At 38.2% G+C, this 23,659-nt stretch overlaps 1 protein-coding gene across 4 annotated transcripts; it reads right to left on the reverse strand.

Moving 5' to 3' along the window:
• Positions 1-361: 361 nt before the first annotated feature.
• On the reverse strand, positions 362-17,929 carry LOC138816529 (guanylate-binding protein 7-like). Of its 4 annotated transcripts, XM_070006328.1 has the most exons (12): positions 17,876-17,907; positions 15,657-15,710; positions 12,300-12,495; positions 11,324-11,451; positions 9,518-9,627; positions 9,121-9,317; positions 6,241-6,486; positions 4,773-5,053; positions 3,448-3,660; positions 1,401-1,515; positions 916-1,109; positions 362-629 (listed from the first exon to the last, which is right to left on the reverse strand). In XM_070006328.1, the coding sequence occupies exons 3-12, from the start codon at positions 12,487-12,489 to the stop codon at positions 420-422; spliced, it is 1,884 nt and encodes a 627-aa protein (XP_069862429.1). In that variant the 5' UTR covers positions 12,490-12,495; positions 15,657-15,710; positions 17,876-17,907; the 3' UTR covers positions 362-419. The 4 variants fall into 4 exon arrangements, with proteins under 4 accessions (XP_069862429.1, XP_069862430.1, XP_069862428.1 ...); XM_070006329.1 differs by lacking the exon at positions 15,657-15,710 and having other exon boundaries at positions 1,413-1,515; positions 17,876-17,929; XM_070006327.1 differs by lacking the exon at positions 15,657-15,710 and having other exon boundaries at positions 17,876-17,929.
• Between the last annotated feature and the right edge of the window lie 5,730 nt (positions 17,930-23,659).

The raw sequence follows: 23,659 nt of genomic DNA on the forward strand, positions 1-23,659 counted from the left end.
TTGTACAGCATGCCCTGATTTATTCAAGTTACTTTTTTCATTGCCATTTAGATAATTAATAGGCTATTTATATTAGTTTTTAATATTTATAAACTCAATATTTATTGTTGTTTTTAAGGAGCGGCACAAACATGTCAGAGTTTCATAACTCAGGTTATGAGTACAATGGTTCTTGGGTAATGTTTCCCCTTCCTTCACTTTCCCTCTATTTTTTCTTCTGGTCCCTACCCAACATTATATTGTTCATTTTTAATATAATGTATGTTAAATATAATGACTGCATTAGCTCATTATCCCTCCATTGCTGTGTCCCATTGTTAATTTGACCTTTCTAAAAAATAGCATGATATGAACTTGAATATTAAGATTCAGGCAAAATTATGGCTTTCTTTATTAATTCTTAAAAAGAAATATGGAGTCTATTTCTTTTTGTAGTTTACCACTTTCAAAAAGGCACCAGCTAACTTAAGAAAAGGATCTGGCGCTGCTAGGAGAAGCACATCACCCAGCACCCCATCCAATAGCGTATCTGTCTTGCTTGTTTCAATCTCCTTTTTCAGTTGATGTATTTCTGTACCAATAGCTTCACATTTATTTTTAAATCCTTCTTTAAGCATTTCTTCTTGAATCTACAAATGAAAAAGTAAACGCTGAAAATAAAACTTACTGAATATCAAGAGTTTTCCCTTAACAACCCTTGGAGTTAAGGATGTCCCTGTCTCTCTCTCTCTTTCCCCACAATCCAGGACCACAGTGTTCTTTGACACATTTGTCTAATGGTTCCTCCTGATTCATGGGTAGTAAGAACATTTGTGTTCCTAGCTCCCTGCGATTCTCTCAGGAAGGTGGGAGGAGCTGGCAAAGGCAAGCTCACAAGTATCCTTGTGATATATCCCAGGCCCCATCCAGACTCACCTTCAGCTTGTGTTCCAGCTTCTTTTCCTGATCTCTTATCACATTCTTTCTTTCCCTTTCCATCTTCTCTTTTAGTTGGGCCATATTTTCCTTGTAGCTTTTCTCTTGGGCCTCCATCTTTTGCTGCTGTTTTTTCTGTTCCTGTCTTAGCAACTCCTGCTCCTTCTCAGCTGCTTCCTTTGCAGCCCGCTCAGCTATTCCACATTGGTTTTAGAGAAGAAAAACAACAAGAATCAAGCCTTAATGCTACCCAGTGGGATCAGAACCCAAACTGTCTCTGAATTTTTCCAGCGATCAAACCCAGGCACATGTGAGAATAACATGGAAATATGCTGCCACACTAGCTATGACTAGACCTGACCTCTTATTTTTCAGATTTAGCATCTTGTACATTCCAGTGTAGAACAGGAAGCTCCTTTCATAAAGATCTTCATGTCCATCAGTTGAGGTTTTCAGGAACCAACCCCCTCTTCTGAAAGCGTTACCTTGCCCAGTACCTGCTCTGGCCTTCTCTCCATCAGTGAGAGCTTTGTCTGACTGTAGGATCGATTTCTCTATAGCATCCTGGGACTGCAGGAAGATCTGGAGAACCTCATTTGCCTAGAAAACCAATAAACAAGTGGAATATGTCAAACAACAAAAGTCTATTCTCTTGTTGCAGAAATTATTTCCTTGTAAATCCTGTAAAATTTCACTTGTCTTCAAGATTCCTCTGTGTCTGTTCCTTTTTAAACCATAATAGCAAAGCCAATCTGTCTTGTAGTGCTTAGAAACATTTTAAAGCAGCCCTAGCTCGCCAGCCTTTGTTTTCATTCATTGTGGGGCTTGAACTAACGGCCTGGCTGTTGTTCCTGATCTTTGTGCTCAAGACTAGCACTCTACCATTTTGAATTAAAGTGCCACTTCTGGTTTTCTGGTGGTTAATTGGAGATAACAAAATGACATATTTTCTTGGTGGCTATGAACTGCAATCCTCAGAGCTCAGCCTGCTGAGATCATATGTATATATATATATAGATAGATATAAATATAATGGCTGGGATTATAGTCATGAGACACCAGCACCCAGATTCTAGCCTTTTTTTTTTCTTTTGCAGCAAGAAATCTATTGTTATTCCAGGATACTAATGAGATTTACATGTATCTAAAGTGTATACACTCTCTGGGCACTGGTGTCTCATGCCTACAAATCATAACTAGTCAGATACTCAGATACAGGAGATCCTCATTTGAAGCAAGCCCAGCAGAAAAATCCGTGAGTCGCTATCTCCAAAATAACCAGCAGAGAACCAAGCTAAAAGTGTGGGTCCAATGACAGCACACGATCTGAGTAAGTAGGAATCCCTAGGTTCAAAACCCAGTACAACAAAAATAAACAATATATCCCTACATTCAATTCTTCTACCAAGATACTTGTATTCTTTTATTTAAAATACAAAGAATCTTCTGATAATTCATCCTGACCTTCATTCTACTCTTGGAGAAATCTTTCCTGAGCTAACTCCAGAGTTCTCTAATGCTATCCTATTAACTGCCTACAAGGTTTCCCGAGTACTGGCTCCAGGAATTTGCAACTTATTAGCTTCCCTATGCCTCATATTTCTCAACTACAAAACTTGGATAACATTAGTAGTAATTTATAGGATATTTCTGAAATTTAAATTATAGATGTCCAAGTAGCCTGAAATTACAGGTAATTGAGTATGATACAACATAGGGTGTCGAAATTGAGACATAGTGGTGCATACTTCTAATCATAGCATTGTTAAGGCTGAAGTGGAAATGATATGAGTTGGAACCAGCTTAAGCTACATGAAACACCTTGAGTTAAATCAAACAAAAAGAAAAAACCCAAAATGAAACATAAAATATGATTTTGAATATGTGTGAGCATTATTAACACTAATATTGTTACCATATTAATCCCACCATTATTTTTAATTTGGTGTTCATGCCAGCATGACATACCTTATCTTGTTAAATTCAATTTACTATTTGTATCTGAGGCAAGACTATCGGTTTTTTGTGAATAGAACAAAGGGTATCTAATTTTTAAATCTCATCAACTTAACTAGGAAACAATTGCAAGGTTTGATCTATGAAAAAAATACTACTCTACCTGGAAGTTTCTTGTTTAATAATAATTAATTGTGGATACAGAAGGAAAAAATGCAGATTTTCTTCTCACAAATGATTCTGTGTTCTTTAATAATGAGATTCCCATGAAGGTGCCGATGTCTCACGCCTGTAATCCTAGGTACTCAGGAGGCTGAAATCTGAGGATCACAGTTCAAACCTGCCAGAGCAGGAATGTCCATGAGACTGTTACTTCCAAACCTCCACTAGAAAACTAGAAGTGGCACTGTGGTTCAAGTGGTACAGCATTTGCTTTGAGCTGAAGAGCACAGGGACAGAGATAAACCCAGAGTTCACACTCCACAACTGACAAAATATAAATAAATAAACAAACAAACAAATAAATACATAAATGAGATTCCCTTACTAAGTGCAATTCATCCCATTATTTCTCACCTTTACCCCTTTCCTGGGCACTAGCTTGTAGTCCTGTTCAACCTTCTTTTTGCCTTGCAAGTAGAGATTATGCCCTCCAGGTATAGAGAAAGTGCCATTGGAAATGCTTTCCATGAAAGACTGGGAAATTTTCTTCAGCTCCATCTGGCAGTATATGCCAGATGCATCTTCATTCTGCAGGATGAAGTCTTCCTTCTTTCTTTCCATGGTATTCTGTTAAGATGATAGGAAGGCTGTAGAACGAAGGAGTTAGAAAGAAATTCTATGGTGATCTTCAAGGAAGAAGTATGGTGAAGACCTCGGAGCACATGGGGACAGGGGAATGAGCCATTACCACTTCTGAAAACTGTCTGAGTAATATTGGTAAGTCCCTGAACATTCTGAGAGCCAGGCTCATTCTCTGTAAAATGATGGGATTCAGTAACAGGCTCCACACAATTCTATCAACAGCCCAGTGATGAACAACAATAAAGCCATAAAAGAAGCTATAGCAAGTGAATGTGGCTAAAAGGAGAGTAAGCTCAGGATGCGTGTTGCAAGGATGAAAAGGAATGCATTAAAAAAAGATTGCAATATTTCTGAAGTTTCTCATATGTTCATGGTTTCAAACCATTTGTTAATTCTTGCAATGAGCACAAAAGAGTGTGAAGTGCTTTTATCCTGACAACAACTTGATTGCAGAGTCTGAAGTTTTGACATCATTTGGGTGCCCTGAGCAGAGCACTTGTTGGCTTATCCAACATCCACACACTATACTTACGATAAACAGAACTGTATGTCATATAGATATATCAACTCTATGATATAAGTATATCATTGCATATTGCATACAGAACCATATGTCATATCTATACAATGGTATGGAATAAATATATAAATGCAAATTTGGTTTTTCAAAGCTGTTCCTGAGGCTAGAACTCAGGGCCCAGGCTCTGTTCCTGAGCTTTTGCTCAAGGCTAGCACCATTTGAGTCACAGCTCCACTTCTGGACTTTGGCTGTTTAATTGAAGACAAGAGTATCATGGGCTTTCCTACCCAGATTGGCTTTCACCTGAGATCTCAGATCTCAGTCTTCTGAGTAGGTAGGATTACAGTATGAGCCACTGGTGCCTAGGTTTTTTAATTGCCAACCATATTGTAATTTATTATACAACAATAAAAGTAAGTGTCTGGTACCCATCAGCCTGTAGAAATTCTCCCACTCATAAATTCTGGGATCCTAAAAGTACAGATAGGAAATGATCCATAGGATTAAAATGATGAGCATAGCATTGTCTCAAAAGGAAAAGACGTCATGAAAGACAGACCAGGAGCAGACATCGTACCATTAGATCATTTTGAAACTCCCTCTTGTCATCCTTGAATGATAACTCCATGAAGACTGCGATGGCTTCTCTCTCACAGGTCGCATGCACATCCAACAGCTCCTGGAGGTCCTCAGTGGGGAGCCTCAATTGCTGAGCCATGTGCTGGCTGTAGTGGTCAGCTGCCTTCTGCACAGCTGCTGAGTTCTCAAGCTGGGCCAGGGTAGTCACAGCATTCTCCAAACATGGCACTGCTCCACTGTTGATAGCACTGACATAAGTCTCCACCAGAGTCCCCAAGCCTGGATGAGCCCAATAATTTCAGGAAAAATGTCAAGCTACTCTTCTGTTTTATTCTAAAATGAGCATTCTGAAAAACATTAAGACTTTAAACAACTTGCACACTTTTTGGTGATATCATGGCTTGAAATCAGGGCCTTGAGCTTACTAAGCGACTGCTATATGAATAGAACCACAATACCAACACTTTTTGATTTTTATCCAGTCCTATGGCTAGGTAAGCACTCTATCACTACACCACATTCCTAGCCCCACTTTTGCTTCTGATATTATTTTAAGGATAGAATCCTTTGTATCTACCTGTGCTATCATGAATTGTGAGCCTCATTTTTATGCTTTTTGCAAATCTGTGTTAACAGGCACAAGCCACCATGCCTACTTACTGATTAAAGTAGCTTCTTGCTAATTTTTGCCCTAGATAACCTTAATTTATTATCTTCCCAATCACTGACTCCTGAGTAGCTGATATGAAATTCCTTTATCCTATTTGACAAATTCTATTTCTTCTGGCAGCACTGCTTTTTCCTATTCATTTTTTTCTTTCAGGCTCTTAATTCACACATTATAATTTAAATCACTAATAATGACCAATATGATCAATGTATTCTGTCTAGAGAATTCCATATAAGTTAAAAAAAAGAGCAGATTACACAGGCAAAATGACTGAGGTTTACAATGAAATAAATTGTCTAACTTTTGGGACCCAAGTCTAAATAGGAATGAAAATCTGGTGCATGTTAATTTAAGAAGAACATTATGACAGAACTTAACATTATGTGTGCATGTTGTCCACATCCTGAAGCCACTTCTGTAGTTAGAAATTAACTGAATTTTGATTTTAAACTCCCAATGAACCTTTAGGAACTTGGCATCTTATATGCTTCATAACTAGTTTAAATTCACAAAATATTTTTCTATCCATACAGAACACTTTCCAAAGTGACTTAATCTAAAACACAGGGCTTAATCTTTAGTATCAGTCGGCTCTTGTATGATCAGTGGAATAGTTTCTTAAGGTATATTCTATCTCACTAAAGATCAATGTAGACAAACAATAATTAGAAAAGATAAAATTATATGAAGCATGAACTACTATTTTTCTATACCCTTAACAAATGCAAAAATGTAATCAAAGCATTACTTAAGGGAATTAAGAAGAGAGGTAAATCCAGGAGCAAAGAAGACTCACGTTTCCCAGTGACAATAATTCCCTCTCTCAAGTTCTTGGGTTTTGAATTGGCAAAGATGTAGGAGCAAAAGTTTTTGGATTGCACTTGGAAATTGCAATCCAGCTGGTCTTCTGGCAAGTCTTCAATATGAATTAAGAGTTCCTTTTCTTTTGTAGGTCGATCAAAGACAAAACATTTGCGTTTTGGAAAGAAATGCCTAATGCACTCCCTAGGCAAGTTGGCATTTCGAATTTTCTGATTCTTGCCTATAAAAAATAAAAAGAACACAGTGAAAGCAGGCGTTATATCATAGGGAAGGGACATAAAAGCAACAAAGAAATCATCTTATAAATATGTTAGAAACAATCACAAGAAAGAAAAAAAATTGAATCCTTATCTTGGGGTTCATTTCACCTAACATCAACTTGTCTGACAGTTTCTGATTGTCTCATATACTAGTTATTGGGAGGGGGTGTGGGGATGTGGGGATGGAGGAAAGGGGAAGGGATGGGACGGGAAAACAAAGGAGGAGGCAACAATGCTTGATAAGGAACGTACTCATTTCCTTCCTCGTGTAATTGTAACCCCTCTGTACTTTCTCAATTAATTTTCACAATAAAAAAATAAAATAAAAGGAAAGGAAAAAAAGAGATAATGGATATAACAAACTGTCAGTGAAAATGCAGTCATATATGAATGATATAGAGTAGCGAGCCCTAATTGTAACAGTTATAAATGAAAATTGATCTCTAAGAAAAATTAAGATATTTGTCTATAGACAATACCCAAAAGACTCCACATAGAGCTCCCCTATGATCCAGCAATCCCACTTTTGGGCATTTACCCAAATGTATACAAACAAGACCACACTAAAGCTACCAGCACAACTATGTTTATTGCAGCATTATTTACCATAGCTAAGATATGGAACCAACCCAGAAGCCCCTCAGTAGATGAATGGATCAAGAAAATGTGGTATATATACACAATGGAATTCTATGCCTCCATCAGAAAGAATGACATTTCCCCATTTGTTAGGAAATGGAAAGGCTTGGAAAAAATTATATTAAGTGAAGTAAGCCAGGCCCAAAGAAACATAGGTCCCATGGTTTCCCTTATTTGCAATATCTAGTATAGGTATGAGTCAAGCGGAAAAGATCAGATAATGTGATGTTAGGAAAACGAACCCTTAAATATGTATTTTAATGTTTTCGTTTCTTTCATGCATGTGTTTCTAACGCATTTATAAGATTATTTCTTTGTTGCTTTGTATGTCCCTCCCCCACAGTGTAACCCCCGCTTTCACTTTATTTGATGTCAGTATAACATGTGGAGGAGATGGGGACAAACAAGTCGTTTAAGGATTCAGGTGGACCTGTTGTAACAAGGAGAATTACAAAATGTCATGTCAAAGCAAGCTTTACAATGTCGGAGTGGGGGGGGAGGGGGGTATGATTGGGTGGGGGGAAGGGGGGAGGCTGGGAAGGGAGGTGAAGGGTAAACAAAGGAGGAGGCTGCAATGCTTGGTAAGAAATGTATGCATTATCCTGCCCATGTAATTGTAACCCCTCTGTACAGTATGTTCTCAAATAAAAAAAAAAACTTAATAGATTAGGGAAATGAACCCCAAGATAATTATTCAAATGTTCTTTTTTCTTTCATGCAATTGTTACTAACATACTTATATGATGATTTCTATGTTGCATTGTATGTCCCTCCCCCACGGTATAACCCCTAGTTTCACTGTATTTGATGTTGGTATACTTTGTGGACAGTAAGGGAAAAAACAAATAGTTTAACTAGGGATACAGGTGGACCCACTGCAACAATGAGATGTACAAATCGTTATGTTGAAAAATGAACTTTACAATTTTGGTGGGGGGGGAGGATGGATAGGGGAAGTATGTGAAGGGATGGGAAGGGGAAACAAAGAGGAGGCAACAATGCTTGATAAGAAATGTACTCGTTATCTTACCCACGTAATTGTAACTCCTTTGTACAGTATTTTCACAATAAAAAAATAAAATACAAATAAATAAACTTAATAGGAAGTAGAGCTGTGGCTTAAGTGGTAGAGCACTCCGCTTGAGCTGAAGAGCTCAGGGACAGTGTCCAGGCCCAGAGTTAAAGCCCCATGACCCACAAAAAAAAAAAATAACAAACAAAAAACAGAAATCCAAAACGTAATAAATGGACCTTTCAACATTATAGGAGGGATTATAATAGCCATAATTTTTCATGGTGTTAATGAGCCTTAAATAATTTGATCCAGTATTTGTGTCCATTCAAGTGATTTTATATTCCACTTGAAGACTTTCAAACGATAACGCTAGAACAAGCATAGAAGTCTCTGTAGGTTTACTAATTGTTCAGATGAAAAACCAAAACATTTTCTAAAATATATTTCATGAATATTTTATTTGTATATTGTTCTGTTGTTGAACTCTTTCACTACAACCTATTATTTTAAATGTTCGAGTACAACATATTAGAAAGATTTGGTTTTTATTTTAAAACTTCAAATTTTATGACATATCATGTATGCCAACTCAGAATTCTGGGAAACATTGGGTTACATGTAGTGTTTCATAAAATGGTCTATTGAAGTATATTTAACTTTTTTAGATATGAGAATTGTTGTCATATGTGACACTAGAGGACTATACAGTAGATATACACATTACATTTTTTAAAATATAATTTTTAATAGAGTAAAAATGTAATTTTTTAAATAGAGTCGTATTTTTTTAAACTAATCAGTCGCCTTTCAATAATTAGTGTATCATATTGTAGCACAATCCAATCTCAAATAAGCATGCACATCCAATGCAGATTAAAAGGGCTTAGTATATACCATAAACCTACTGAACCCTTCCCTTTCCCTGGCCTCCCTCTGATACCTGGAATAAGCTTTAAGGCATTCTCTAGATATTCATCTTCTGTGATGGGCTGGTCATCTAACTTCAGCTCCAGAATGAAATCCCGAACAGCCCAAACAAAGTCTGGAAAGAAACTCACAAATTCGTCAGAGTCATCCATTTCATCAGACTTCTTAGCGGACTTTGCCCTGATTAGCTCTGTTAGTTCAGTTACATAGCTGGGATCTTAGCTAAGGAATGAAAAGCACCATACATCATAAACAAGTTTCAAATCTTACCTACAAACCCATTAATAACATTCCATTTGGTGTAATGTACCCTTTCTCAACCAGGAAAACTGAGTCACTGAAAGAAACAGGGTGAGTTGCCCTTTTCCTAACCTCAATACAAGATGACTATTCTTTTCCAGGAAGGATACTGCAGCTGCTCCAGGGCTTGCTGGTTGATGGTTCCCATGCTGTTGTAGACAAAGGTGCTGCTAAGTAGAATGGACAAGGCAAAGATCCATGAGTCATTCTTAGGATCATCCTAGAAAGCAAGGGACAGAGAAGTCTACTTGTTTCATTCTTTCATTTATTGTTCATTTAGGATTACAGTTGAAAAAGAAAATACAAAGAAGACAAAGTTTATGAAAATATCCTAAGTTTTTACTTGCTTTTCATTAACAGTGACCTTCCTCAGGCCTTGGTTTCTTAGAGTGAATGATATTGTCAATGTGCATAAAATATTTTCTGCAGCAACTATATACAGTAGGAGACCAGAATATTAAAAAATCATATATATTGTAAATAAATATATGCAACATATATGCATTATTATGCATATGCATCCAAGATGATCATCTCTGCCAATAATACACTAAACTTTTATTGTGTGAGAGAAAATTGACCATTTTATAGGAAATAGGAAAAAGTAGGGAAAATGCTTTGCAGCTTCACACATGTGAGGTTTTACTAGAATAATAGCTAGTATTTCAATCTTCCTCATTTATTGTAAAAGCTGATAGAATGTGTAAGAAGAGATTAAAAGCACACACATATTGTAAAAGCAATAGTAGACAAATGAGAAATATTATAAAGTGTAAATCATACATATGTATCACATACTCATATCATTTGGCTGAAGCAGTGAGCATGTGTGAAGGGTTGAAAGATAAAGCCAGAAACAAGATTAAGGATGAGATGGACCATAAAGTATAGAAAAATAGAATTATGTACTACTCAACTCCCACCAAATTACAAAGGAAGTGAGTAATTCTAGACAAAAGCAATTTATACTATCGTATTAGATTTAAAGTCCTCTTGGCCTCATAAGTGAGCGCTGAGATGTCCTTACCTCTAGGAAATAGTCTCTGACCCATATACCTAAATTGCATGGCCACTTCTGGACATCTATAGCATCTGCACTGGTTATACAAAATGTGTACTGGCTCCTGAAGTAGGTCTTTATCTTAACTGATGGATCTTTAGAATATAGGATAGTGATTTAGAATTGATATCCTTAGTGAATATTTACTACTTGTATAATACTCTCAGCTGCAGAGAAAATTTCACCATAACATGACAACAAACTGAAAGAACTCTCAATATCTAAAGATGGAACAAAGCAAAAACAAGGTATAAGGGACCAGAGTCCAGCTCAGTGGTAAGCATATAACTAGTATGTATTCAAGGCTCTTCTTTGTTCATTCCCCAATACCTTCCAGAAAAGCATAAATCAAAGAATAAATAGACTTTCCTTTATGCTGATATGAATGATTGAATAAAAGAGCATCAGCAGAGTAGAGGAAAATTCTTCCTTACGGAAGATCTCCGATAGCACATGTACATGCTCCCTGTGTCTGAGGTAGAATTTAATGTCACTACCATCTCACATTAAGATGTCTGTACTAGATTAAGTTTGCACCACCTTGATAGAACACTGTCTAGGATGTACAAAAGCTTGATTTTGATGCCCAGGACTAATAAAAGAACAAAGAGTGGGTAGACCTAGTGACCCACTTCCAAAAAACAGAGTCAGGAAAAGGAGGAAAGTTTTTCAAAATAATAATAATTCATCAAAATAGTAGGGTTTATCAGAGTAACACAAAGAGACAATTTAGCCTTAATTCATAACTGGATTTGTTGTTATAGGAATTGAATTAAACAGTGGAAATTTAATTAAGATGACATATGGTAAGTTAAGAAATACAACTAAAGGAGAATTCTCGATGCTTTTGATTTACCTTCTCCACATCACCCAGACCCTCAGTGTCCAGAAGGACCAAGGTGAAATTTGGTTTTGTTGGGTGAGTCACACACCACATCCAGATGCCTTTTGTTTGAGACCTCACTGTACTGCCCAGCTGGAAACCTGCAACCAAAGAGAAAAATATTAATATAGGTATATTTTAAGTTCTGAGAGTATCATAATGTGAGGGTCTGTCCTTTAAAATAATGAACTAAAAGAGAAGATGTAAAATATAATGAAGGGAGCTTTCGAGGGCAAAGGATGGATAGAACTAGGGACAGATTTTTCTGGAAATCAAGAAGGAGCAAATAAAATGACCTCATTTAAGGAAATCATCCACACTGATCAAGATGCACTGCAATCATGACTGCTCTGTTGAATGATAACACCTTTGTGCAAAGACTTCAAGATAATAAAATTATGATATGTATAAAATATCACAAACTTCACCCGGCATTTAACAAAATAAGAAATAGACATGACAGTACGAGTAACAATTTTTCTACATTATTTATATGGTTTATAGACCTTATAAAATTAGTAAAAATCATAAAGCATCTTTTTTTTTACGAAATGCAATTCTTAATGCTTTCCTTATATCTCACAATCTTCCTTTATTTCACATTTATTAACCAATCATACTGGGTGGCATCTGCATTGATTCTACAGTCTTAACGAAATTATGTAAGTGTGAGGAAGGAAGTAATAAAAGGAACTGAGTAGGTAAGATTGGATTGCATCAGAATACTATTCTTGAAGGTCACTAAACAGAATAAGGAAAATTCCTGTTTTTTACTGGAGTAGGGTGAGATCTTATGAGTGTGGATTTAAAATGATAAGCTTTCATGTCAATCTTAATAAAGATTGAAAGTTTTTCCCTTAGCAGGAGTCAGATTCTTCTTGATGGTACAATAAGCATGATTACCTTGCATTATCAATGATAATAGCTCCTGTCCTAAGAAAGCACTCACCTTGGTTGTGTCCTGCCAGGCGGTTCATCAGGTAGGATTTTCCTGTACGATACATTCCTACAATGGCCACCACCACCACAGGATGTGTAATTGCTTCAAGAACCTTGATTGCTTCGGGGTTCACCATCAGGTGCTCTTTCTCATTTTCCACTAGACAAATGGGGGCCATCACAGTGGATTCTGATGCCATTTTAACCTGCACCTCCCCCCCCAAAAAAGAAGTAGGAGAAAGAATAAAAGATTAATAGAATACAGACCTAGTGGCAACCCCAGGAGCAAGTACAATCTTATTTGTAGATTGTGTGTTAAGCTCTTTTTAAAAAACTAATTTATTTTTAATACATTCTTATCTTTCAGTTGCTATACAAAGGGGTTTCAATTCAACATGTCAGTTTGTGAGTACAATGTATCTTGATCAACATCACCATCCTTCATTGTTCTCCATGTCTCCCAACCCCACTCATCCTCTCAATTTTGAACGTAACAACTCCTGGCCAAAATAGCTCATTGTCATTGGTACCATCCTATCAGTAAAGGAAAAGCTAGGCCACCTTTTTTTCAAGGACATCTCTTAGATGATTCATCATTGCATTATAACTCTGCTCAAACCTGTTTGATAAAAATTGAATCTCCAATCTCAAAAAGGCTACAAACATTTAGTCCTTCTAGTAGCCTGTTAATTATCTAGATGAATGAAATTGTTTTATTACAGTGGAAAAAAGAAGAACAGAAATTGGAAGTTAGAAGGTGCTCTCAGAGTAACCCTGAGAATCTCAAAATATTATAGTGTGCTGGTAAAAATACACGACATACCAGTATGGCCGCATAAGAATGGAAATACCATGATGATTACATGAACATGGTACTAGTAGAATAAAACAAGGATGAACTAAGATAGAGTATAACATGACCAATGGAATAGAATTGAAAACCCGGAAATGAACCCACAAACCTATAGTCATCTAATATTACATGAGGAAGCTAAAAAATTGAATGGAAGAAAGACAGCCTCTTCAGTAAATGGTGCTGGAAAAATTGGATAATCACTTGTAGAAAACTAAAGCTAGATCCTTATGTAACACCCTGTACCAGAATCAACTCCAAATGGATCCAAAACCTCAGAGTCAAAGCAGGCACTCTGAAAACATTACAGGATGGAATAGGAGAAACCCTAGGTCTCCTTGGTGCAGGCTGAAATTTTCTTAAAAGAGACACAGAAACACAACAAATCAAAGAAAGGTTGGAGAAATGGGATTTCATGAAATTTCAGAGCTTCTGCATTGCAAAGGACATAAGTAGCAAGATCAATAGAAAGCCCACGGATTGGGAGAATATCTTCACTAGCCACAAAACAGACAAGGGTCTCATATCTAAAATATACCTGGAACTTAAAAAATTAAATCCTCCAACACCAAATCATCAAAGAAACAACTGCCCTATAAATAAATGGGCTAAGGACTTAAGAAGAAACTTCTCTGAAGAAGAAAGAAGGATGGCCAATAGACACAAGAAGAAATGCTCAACCTCCCTAGCAATAAAAGAAATACAAATCAAAACAATATTGAGATACCACCTCACCACAGTTAGAATGGCTAGAATCAAGAACTCTAATAACAACAGATGCTGGAGGGGATGTGGACAGAAGGGAACCTTACTATTTTGTTGGAGGGAGTGTAAACTTGTTCAACCACTTTGGAAAGCAGTATGGAGGTTCCTCAAAAGACTCCACATAGAGCTCCCCTAAAAACCAGCAATCCTACTTTTGGGCATTTACCCAAATGATCATAAAGAAGACCACACTAAATCTTCCAGCACAACTATGTTCATTGCAGCATTATTTACCATAGCTAAGATATGGAACCAACCCAGATGCCCCTCAGTAGATGAATGGATCAAGAAAATGTGGTATATATACACAATGGAATTCTATGCCTCCATCAGAAAGAATGATATTGCCCGATTAGTTAGGAAACGGAAAGACTTGGAAAAAAATTATATGAAGTGAAGCCAGGCCCAAAGAAACATAGGTTCCATGGTTTCCCTTATTTGCAATATTTAGTATATGCCTGAGTCAAGCAGAAAAGGTCAGATAAGTTGATGTTGGAGAATGAAACTCAAGATAAGTATTTAAATTTTTTTTTCCACTTATGCAATTGTTTCTAACATATTTATAAGATGATTTCTTTGTTGCTTTGTATGTCCGTAATTGTTTCTAACATATTTATAAGATGATTTCTTTGTTGCTTTGTATGTCCGTTCTCCACAGTATTACCCCTATTCTCAGTGTATTTGATGTTGGTATAATTTGTGGAGAGAAAGGGCAAAATTGTTTAAATAGGGATATGGGTGGACCAATTGCAACAATGAGATATAGAAGATGTTATGTCGAAAAACGAACTTTATAACTTTGGCCAGTAGTTGGGGGAGGAGTGGGGAGGGGGTGAGGACATGGGAAGGGATGGGAAGGGGAAACAAAGAGGATGCAACAATGCTTAATAAGAAATGTACTTTTTATCTTGCCCATGTAATTGTAACCCCTCTGTACAATATTTTCACAATAAAAAAGAATATAATATGAGTCAAAATAATTCTAATAAAAAGACACAAATTTGAGTACCCCTATTTCAGAGCTGTATTTTCAGTAAAGGATTTTATGCAGTGTATCACACACATTACTACCGGTTGTCATTAGAAATTCTACCGTTGGTTGTAAAGGATTTAAATACTACATAATATTTGTGGGATATGTCAAATCATGCCTAATATAAACTATATAAACTTCAGTATGTACCAGGGCGAGAAGAGTGAAATTCTAAATGAGTAAGGTACTGGTTTTGGGTAGATTCAGTTTCATGGCTCCCAGCCAAGAGTCAGTTTGAATATGAAGGAGACAAGGATCCATGGGAATAAGGAAAGAGGCTTCCTGTGAGGAGGAAGAGTAGGCAGGAGAGAAGCAGTGGAAAGATGCTGCAAGCAGGACCCATGGAGGATGAATGGGGAAACAGGAATGCAGAGCCAATGGAGATGTCACAGCAAAGATTCAGAACAGTCTTCCAGGGGTCAAACCCTAGAGTTCCCATCATTTACTCACTATCAGATCTGGAAAGAGACCCTGCCTCTGTACACCTTCATTATCTTGTCAACAGTGTAAATAAAACTAGTCCTGCCTGATTCACTATGGTACAGGTTAAGGAAATCAATATTTAAAAAATTTTGCAGTAGGATTGTCCTTTTCCTCCAGTGAACAAATGAGACAGTGAGTTAATAAGTGTCACTGTGTCCTGAAAATTGTAAACTACCAAGGAAACTAGGCTAAAGAAGAGAATTTCTGTCAGAAAAAAGAAATAAAAAACCTGCCTTCCAACTGGCTTCTTCTTAGAGTTACTCTGTAAAACTTCCTTTCTTCTGTAGCTGTTAGAGAACACAAAAAAATTGGGTCAACCATGACCTTTCAACTACTGTGCTAGACACAAGAGAAACTCAAGATTGCTTTCCTTCAGATTTGACTTTTAAGAAAGCACTGGGAAGCTGGGCGCTGGTGGCTGGCTAATGCCTATAATTCTAGCTACTCAGGAGGCTGAGATCTGAGGATCGTGGTTCAAAGCCAGCTAGGGCAGGAAAATCTGTGAGACTCTTACCTCCAATTAACCCCCAGAAAACTAGAAGTGGTTCTGTGGCTCAAAATGGTAGAGCATTAGCCTTGAGTGATAGAGCACAGAGACAGGCCCTGAGTTCAATCCCCATAACAAACAAACAAACAAAAAGCACTGGGAAAAGGATGATAAAATCATTCCTGATCTTTGCTTTTTTCTGTTTCCTTATTCTTTCTCTTCCTTCCTTCCTTCCTTTTTCTTTCTTTTTTTGTCAGTCATGGAGCTTGAGCGCTGTCCCTCATCTCTTCAGCTCAAGGCTAGTGCTCTACTACTTGAGCAATACTGGCACTTCCGGTTTTCTGGTGGTTTATTGGAGATAAGAGTTTCACATACTTTCCTGGCCAGGCTGGCTTTGAACCATGATCTTCAGATCTCATCCTCCTGAGTAGCTATGATTGCAGGGGTGAGCCATCGCTCCTTCCATTTTCTCTCCTTTCCTCCCCCTCTCTCATTTTCTTTCTTTCTTCTCTCCTTGCCTTTCTATCTTTTTTTCTACTCCCTTCTCTCTCTTCTCTCCTCTTGTTTTTCTCCCATGCTCCTCTTCTTCCTCTGTCTTTTCCCTATCTTTCCCCAGACTTCCACTCTCTACTTCGTCCCTTTTTCATCAATCTCTCTCTGCCATTTACCTTTTCTCCTATCTCTGCCAGTCCTTCCCATTCTCACTTCCTCTACTCTTTCTCTCCCTCTCTTCTCTCTTTCTCTCCTTCTCCCCCATGTCTGATTGCAGTGAAGGACTAAGATGGTGAGCATAGATGCTTTCAAATCCAAATTAAACAGGAGAAGAAGGTCATATACTGGATTAGTGGTTTCCGAAAGCTATTGCCTGAGTTAGACCAAGATACAATTAAATTAAAACTACCCCAAATTGATTTTCTCTAAATAACACAAGAACACTGGGGTCCTTCTTGGAACGCTTACACATTAAAAAAATTATCTTTAAGAACTTGCACAAAGGAGTTTCAATTTCACATGCCAGTTTGTCAGTACAATCATCTTGATCCAAGACACCCCTTTAATGCTTCCCCTCAACCCGCCCATCTCCTTAGTTTACATGGTTTCATTTTCACATATAAATATCGAATATTATGACTGCATTTGCCCACCCTCCTCTCTTTGCCCACCCCGCCCCCAACATCTTGACCTCATGTTCAGATGTTCAGCTTCAACACAGTAAATTGTTTAAGGGAATTAAACAGTTCAGAATACATCCCAGGCTGAGACCTTATTGTACTTTGTTACATTTGACCTTTCTTTGTTTGTAACATTCAAGAATTATTGAAATAAAGAAATGAGAAAAGAAAGTAGTCCAAGCAGCTCAGTTGCAGGGAATCCATGAACTAGTGCACATGGACAGCATGAAGATGGGCAAGCCGTGCACTGAGGTTTCAAATGGACTAGTGAAGACTACTTTTGCTCTCAGCTTTTCCAATTCCAGGCAGCTACCCTTGGGGAAACATCTGAGAATTGAGAGTAATGGTGAAGTTGGGGCAAGAGAGAGCTGGAAGGAGCGACCCACCAGCAGTGACTCTGCTGGGGTTTGGGGCTAGGGTTTGGTCCCTCAGTGCCAGGAGGGAATTAAGGTCCCTTGAGGCAGAGGAGGGTAGGTGTCCCGTGCAGGGCTCTCTACTGCAGTCCCTGCTGGACGTTTGAGGAAGAGCAGATCCTCCTGTGTATGCTTTGGTAAGGTTCACCACTCCATAGCTGCCTGGGGACTGAAGGAGCCTTAAGAGCTGAACTGCCAAAAGCAGTCACACACCATGGAGCTTCCCATGTCCTCCCACTCCACTGCTGCCTTAACCTCTGACCTCTTCCCAAACCCCCTCCCCAACCCCCAGCTAGCAAAATTGCTATGGACCTAGTTCCCTGTTGCTGGTCCTTAACGAAATAGCAAACTAAAGACCATATTTCCCCCACAGAACTCACCTGTATGTGGGCACTGTAGTCAGAAGACTAGTTCTCAGCTGCCTTGGCTCTGAGTTCTTCTGTCTGGCTAATCAGGAAAGCACTGCTTTTAAAGCTGAGCATCAAATCACATAAGGCAGCCTGCCAAGTAAGTGTTGTGCAAGAGGAAAGTGCAAATGAAAATGTACTCATGTGTTGCTTTAGCAACACATGAGCTTTAGCACAGTTCCTAGTTAGTCATAGGATCAACTTTATGAGCAAAGGGAGAAAAAGTCCAATGTTCTGCATCAGCTTCTCAAACTGAAAACCAAGCAAAGAATAAAAACAAAACAGAATAGTGAAAGATCACCAGTATTTATTCAGGAAGAGCAGGGTATCATAATGGAAATATACCTGCTATGTGAAGCAGAGGAATAATAAAAGAACTTGAGATATGATGAGGTTTGGTTTTCAACCAACAAAAAAAATGCTTTCTTTTACTCACATAAAATGGCATAAACGTTGCCAGATAATTTGGATAACATGTACTGTTTGTTTCTGGTTTAGACTCTACTTGAAATTGAAAGGCTATTATGATATACACTACAAAGTAGCATTAATTACTAAGATCATCTACCAAGCTGAATAATGCTTTTTGAGGGGTCCACTAATTCCTACCAGATGGGAACATGGTCATGTGCATAAAAACATGTAGAAAATAACCCTAGAAAGAATATTTATTGAAATTCTCTATGCCAAAAATATGCAAGTGTTAACAGCAAATATAATGGGGCATTTAGGAAATTCCTTCACCAGTAAAAATTAGCAACAACATCTTACTCTAAGCAACATGATCAACATCACGATCACAACGTAGAGTAGTATGAACTGGACATAGTAGGATACATACTGTACACTGTTTGTATATGGCAATCTAATATCTAATATTGGAAGTCAGAACTGTTGGACATCTAGGCCTCAGACCAACATCAATAGAACTATAAGCCTAAAAACAAGACTCTTACTCAGGTTCTCACAACAGATGCTCAGATCCTGAAATTACTTGTCATTGTGTCCAACAGGGGTTTGAATTCAGCTTCACCCTAAATAGAAAAACTAGAAAGGATTCATCCATTTTGCATCTCTTCTCTAGCACTCTACCTTTCTCAGCCTGCCAGATGATATTTTGATAAATGATAATGATTAGATTTATCCCATGAGTTTTCATAAAAAGCATATTTCAGGGCTTATTTCTCAAGACAGATTGACTCTCTGCTTGACTCTAATAAAAGCAACTGAAAGTAAAAGCAAAACAGTGTTTCCTGGATATAGGAGCAATATCCAGAACACAGCTTCTTTCCTTATCACTAACAATTGCCACAGTTTACATCAAGAAACAAAACATTTTTCCAAGGACAGTTGAAATCTTTTGTGAATTTTACTGACACAGAAATGAGATTTCTAGGTACTCAAGAAGCTTTCCCAAGTCAATTTATTTATTGTCTAAAGATAAATATGGAGATATTCACTAAGAATGAATTAATTTTAGTGTGATTTCATTGATGAAAATATGTATAAATTCACAATGATTAAATCATAGAGATATATACTATAAAATTTTGCAATATTGCTAGCTCATTGAAGGAATTAATGATTGTTTTTAGTTCACTGGTTTTGCATATTATAACTATTTTCTATGAAGTGGTTTATAGTCATAGAAATAAACCTTCCTTCATTTTCAAAAGGCAATGATTAGCTGGGTGGTGATGTCTCATGATGAATATATCCTAAGTACTCAGGAGGCTGAGATCTGAGGATCATGGTTCAAAGCTGGCCTAGGCAGAAAAATCCCTATGAGACTCTTATCTCCAATTAACGACTCAAAAACAGGAAGTGGCCCTGTGGCTCAATTGTTAGAGTGCTAGTTTTCAGTACAAACAGGCTCCTGGACAGTGCCCAGCCATGAGTTGAAGACCCACAAATGACCCAAACAATAGTGATGATTGATTACAAGAAGCAATTTCTTGGTAACTTCTATGTATTGAAAAATACTGTGTATGAATGTGTGTATATGTATTTTGAGTGTCAGAACTGGGAATCTTCTCTTTCCAGGAAGGCATATATATCACAGGAAGGAAAACTGGGACAGGGGTATGGGGTACTTGTTGCATCTCTTATGTTTCTGTTATATATTATAAATCATATTTAAAGAAAAGATAAATAATCAAAAAAGAATATGCCTACCACTGTAAAAAGTTCAGAATAAAACACATTCCCCAAGCAAGAGCATTTCCAACTATTTGCAGATCTCAGAGACAAATCCACTAATTAGGCAATGGTCAGTTCTCAGGGCCATGCAAAGTGGATGGTGTGAATTTCCACCTGATACTAGGAAAGCAGAACACAAGGGAGGGCATTTTTTGGTCATGACAACATTAAAGCAGCTCAACACCTCCACACTCCCAAAGATTTCTTGTGCTCCTTTTCTGTCCTTAAAGGAAAGAAAAGTGTGTGTGTGCACATGCCCAGCCTGTGATCCTCTGCCCAAACTCTTGGAATAGGCAGGAAGTAAGCAGCCTGCAGAGGGGATGACCATGTAGGGGATGAGACAGAGGTATCAATAAATAATTCTAGCCTGATCAATGGCTAAAGCAAGGATTGGAGCAAACAAGTGAACTTTCCAGAACACCTTCCTTGCCTTTCTGAGAGTCCTCTTTATTGGGCTTCAAGCTTCCTGCAAGCAAGTATGCATCCTGTTGCTATGCTTTTGGCTGAAGCTTGAAGCTTGCACAACTTCTGGCAGTGATTTTATCTGAGTTAAACCCAACAATATGTCAGTTGTTTAGCACAGCACCCAGGGCTTGTTGAACAGAAATAATGTTGCCTTTTGCTGTAACCAGCATTTCACTTTGGTAGGAATTGGCCAAGATATTTTTAAGTTTAATTTTGTTGACTTTTTTTTCTTAAACCAGTACTGGGGCTTGAACTCAGAGGACCTTGTAGTCTGTTTGCCTTTTTCCCTCAAGGCTGGTCCTATCACTTGAACCATTCCTCCAATTTTTGCATTGGGCTGGTTGAGATAACAATCTCACTGACTCTTCTACCTGGGCTGACTTTAAATTGCAATTCTTGAATTTTCTTCTTCTGAGTAGCTAGGATCACAGGTATGAGCCACCAGTGCCAAGTGATTACTTTGGAATATTTAAGATAAACTCTTGCTATGAGTTCCAGGTTTGATTGGAACTCATAATATTACCTGCTGAGATTACAGACATGTACCACCACATGTAGCTCCCTTATCTTTTTTAACTTGCTAGATTCATAAAGAAATAAAATTACTGCAGCTATCTGGCCCCACCCCATCCCCACTTATCCCTATCTACAGGCACTGGGGCCAAAGCCTCCTTCCTGCTACAGGTGGTTCCTGCCACTTGCAGCTCTCACACCTCAAGCTACTTATGTAGTTAAAGGGTGGCTTCACCTTTCCACATTACAAACTGACTTGGGACAATATATTACCTGCAGAAAGTTCACTTGGGAGGAACGACTGTCGAGAGCCCATCCCAGTGGAGGAAAAGTTACCTTCAACTCTAGCCACAATGGTCAGTGGCTTCCTCATCTCTGTCCTCAGTGAGAGCCTGTCTCACAAGGGCAGGGCAACTGCTCTCAGACATTGAGGTACTTTACTGGGTCAGGGAAAGCTATAGGTGATCTGCTGAGCTAAACCTTTATTCCTTTACTTTTTACCCCATTTTCACTGATCTACAGGTTCAGCTCAAAGCCATAAGTGAAATATAGCCTCAGCCTCAATCAGGTAGGCATCTTCTATATTAAGACCTTGAGAGACTGTGAATAATCTCAGGAATGGTCAGGGCTGTAAGAGGGAAGTCTGAAGTTGCTTGAAGACACATACAGGTGATAACTTAATGGAATGAGGGGGCATGTGGAAGGCCTACCTGGAGTATCAAAGCTGTTCGTGGAGAGACTAGAGCATGTGGGACAAAGTGTTCTCACTCTTCTATAGGGAGTTTCCTTCAGACAGGTATCATTGAGCCATGTCAGAACAACATTGTGACAAATACAAGACTTTTCTGGGTTTCTTGAAGGAACACACGCTTTGCCCCGCAAAGAGTAGTATCCAGCTCTCAAGAGGAAGCTGGGAAATTACTATCCAGTACCCACTGGGCCTTGCTTGATTTAGGAGTTCGAATTTTTTCTATCACAGAGGTTGCTTGGCATAAGCACTGTTATTTTAAGGATAGCCTCCATCTTACAAGAAGGTATTTTAACTTAGACACCTTGTGTTTTAAGAACTGTTTTCCTAGGGGTTGGAGGTGTGGTTCAATTCTTACTCAGGTGAGTACGAATGGTTTTTCTGAGTTTTTGCTTGTTACAGGTATCTAGGTTTTAGTTATTGCTCACGTAAATTTTTAAACACTTTCAAACTAGCTAATTGCACAGATTGTGAAACTAAGTTCTGACTAATCAGAACAAAGGGCAGTGACATATTAGGCATAAAACTCGGATGGCCTTCTGGCTCAAGGTACTTGCTTACTTGGCTTCCTGTCTAAGAGAACTTTGTCTTGCTGAGTTCAGTTGGTGTCTTTATTCTCACATGTGTGACACCCCAATCTCTCAACATATTTCCAACACTTTTAGGACCCATCTGGGATTTTTTGGCATTGACTAAGAGGATCAAAGAAAGTCTTTGTTTAGGAGGAGATATGTTCTACTGCCCAACCTCAGCAGCCTCCAGGTCTGGTTGACATTGGACCTGCAATTCAAGGTTACTCGGGAATGTGAGGAAGAAACCACAACAGGGACCTCAATAACTCATAAACTCCATGTATGCCAAGACAGGAATAATGAGACTATGAGAACTGAGCTGTTCAGTGGTTCAGTGTATGTATGACTGAGCATCTGTCCAAGGAAAGAAGCTAGACTAGACACTGTCTCATTATTTGATTTTCCAATTAGGGAAAACAAAATGTTGGAGGTTGAGGCAGCAGTCTCATTCCAGATGAGAAATCTCAGTAGCAGAGGTCTGTATGAAAGGGGCACACAAAAAACTTCCAATTAGGGAATTTGAATATGAACCTGCTCAAAATGAGTAGAGGGGTAGAGAAAGAAGAATGGGGAAGGAGAATATCTTCATAATCATCCATGGATATCTTCTAAGCAAACAAGGATAAGGGTGGCTTGGGACGGATGGAGGAGATAGTGAAAAGAGTGATATGGATTTGGAATGCTGTAAAGAACATAAAGTGATTAGACCATGTCCTGAATGATATCCACTTTTTTTCTGCCAGACCAGTTTAGTCCCTGAAGGTCAATAAATTTGTTGGGATAGGTCAAGCTAGGACATGAAGGAAAACAACTTGATTTGGTAGGCTAGGACAGAGTAGGAAGGCCCCAAAGGACAGCAATTCAATTGGGCCAGGCTATTTTAGACTCTGAAGACCAACAATACTATTGGGCCAGAACATTCTAGGTCCTCAAGAGCAATAACTTCATTGTACTAGCCAGGGAAGGTCAGACGGAAAGACAACCCTATTAGGCCAGTTTAGGCCAGGTCAGGCCCTGAAGGGTGACAACTTAAATGGGCAAACACAGGCTCTGAAGGACAAAAACTAGATTGGAGGATGACAACTATTGAGCCTGGCCAAGTCCTGAAGGCTGACAAGTAGATTGTAGAAAGTAAAATAAGGAATAGGAAAGAAGCAAGCAGCACAAAATAATAATAAGGTAGGGAATGTGGATATTTTTCAATGTCTCATTAAGAAGAAGAAATTTATATGGAAACACAAAAGGTTCTGAATAGACAAA

This window comes from Dipodomys merriami, unplaced genomic scaffold, assembly GCF_024711535.1.
Source record: "Dipodomys merriami isolate MVZ:Mamm:240054 unplaced genomic scaffold, mDipMer1.0.p SCAF_7, whole genome shotgun sequence".
Lineage (NCBI taxonomy): Eukaryota > Metazoa > Chordata > Mammalia > Rodentia > Heteromyidae > Dipodomys > Dipodomys merriami.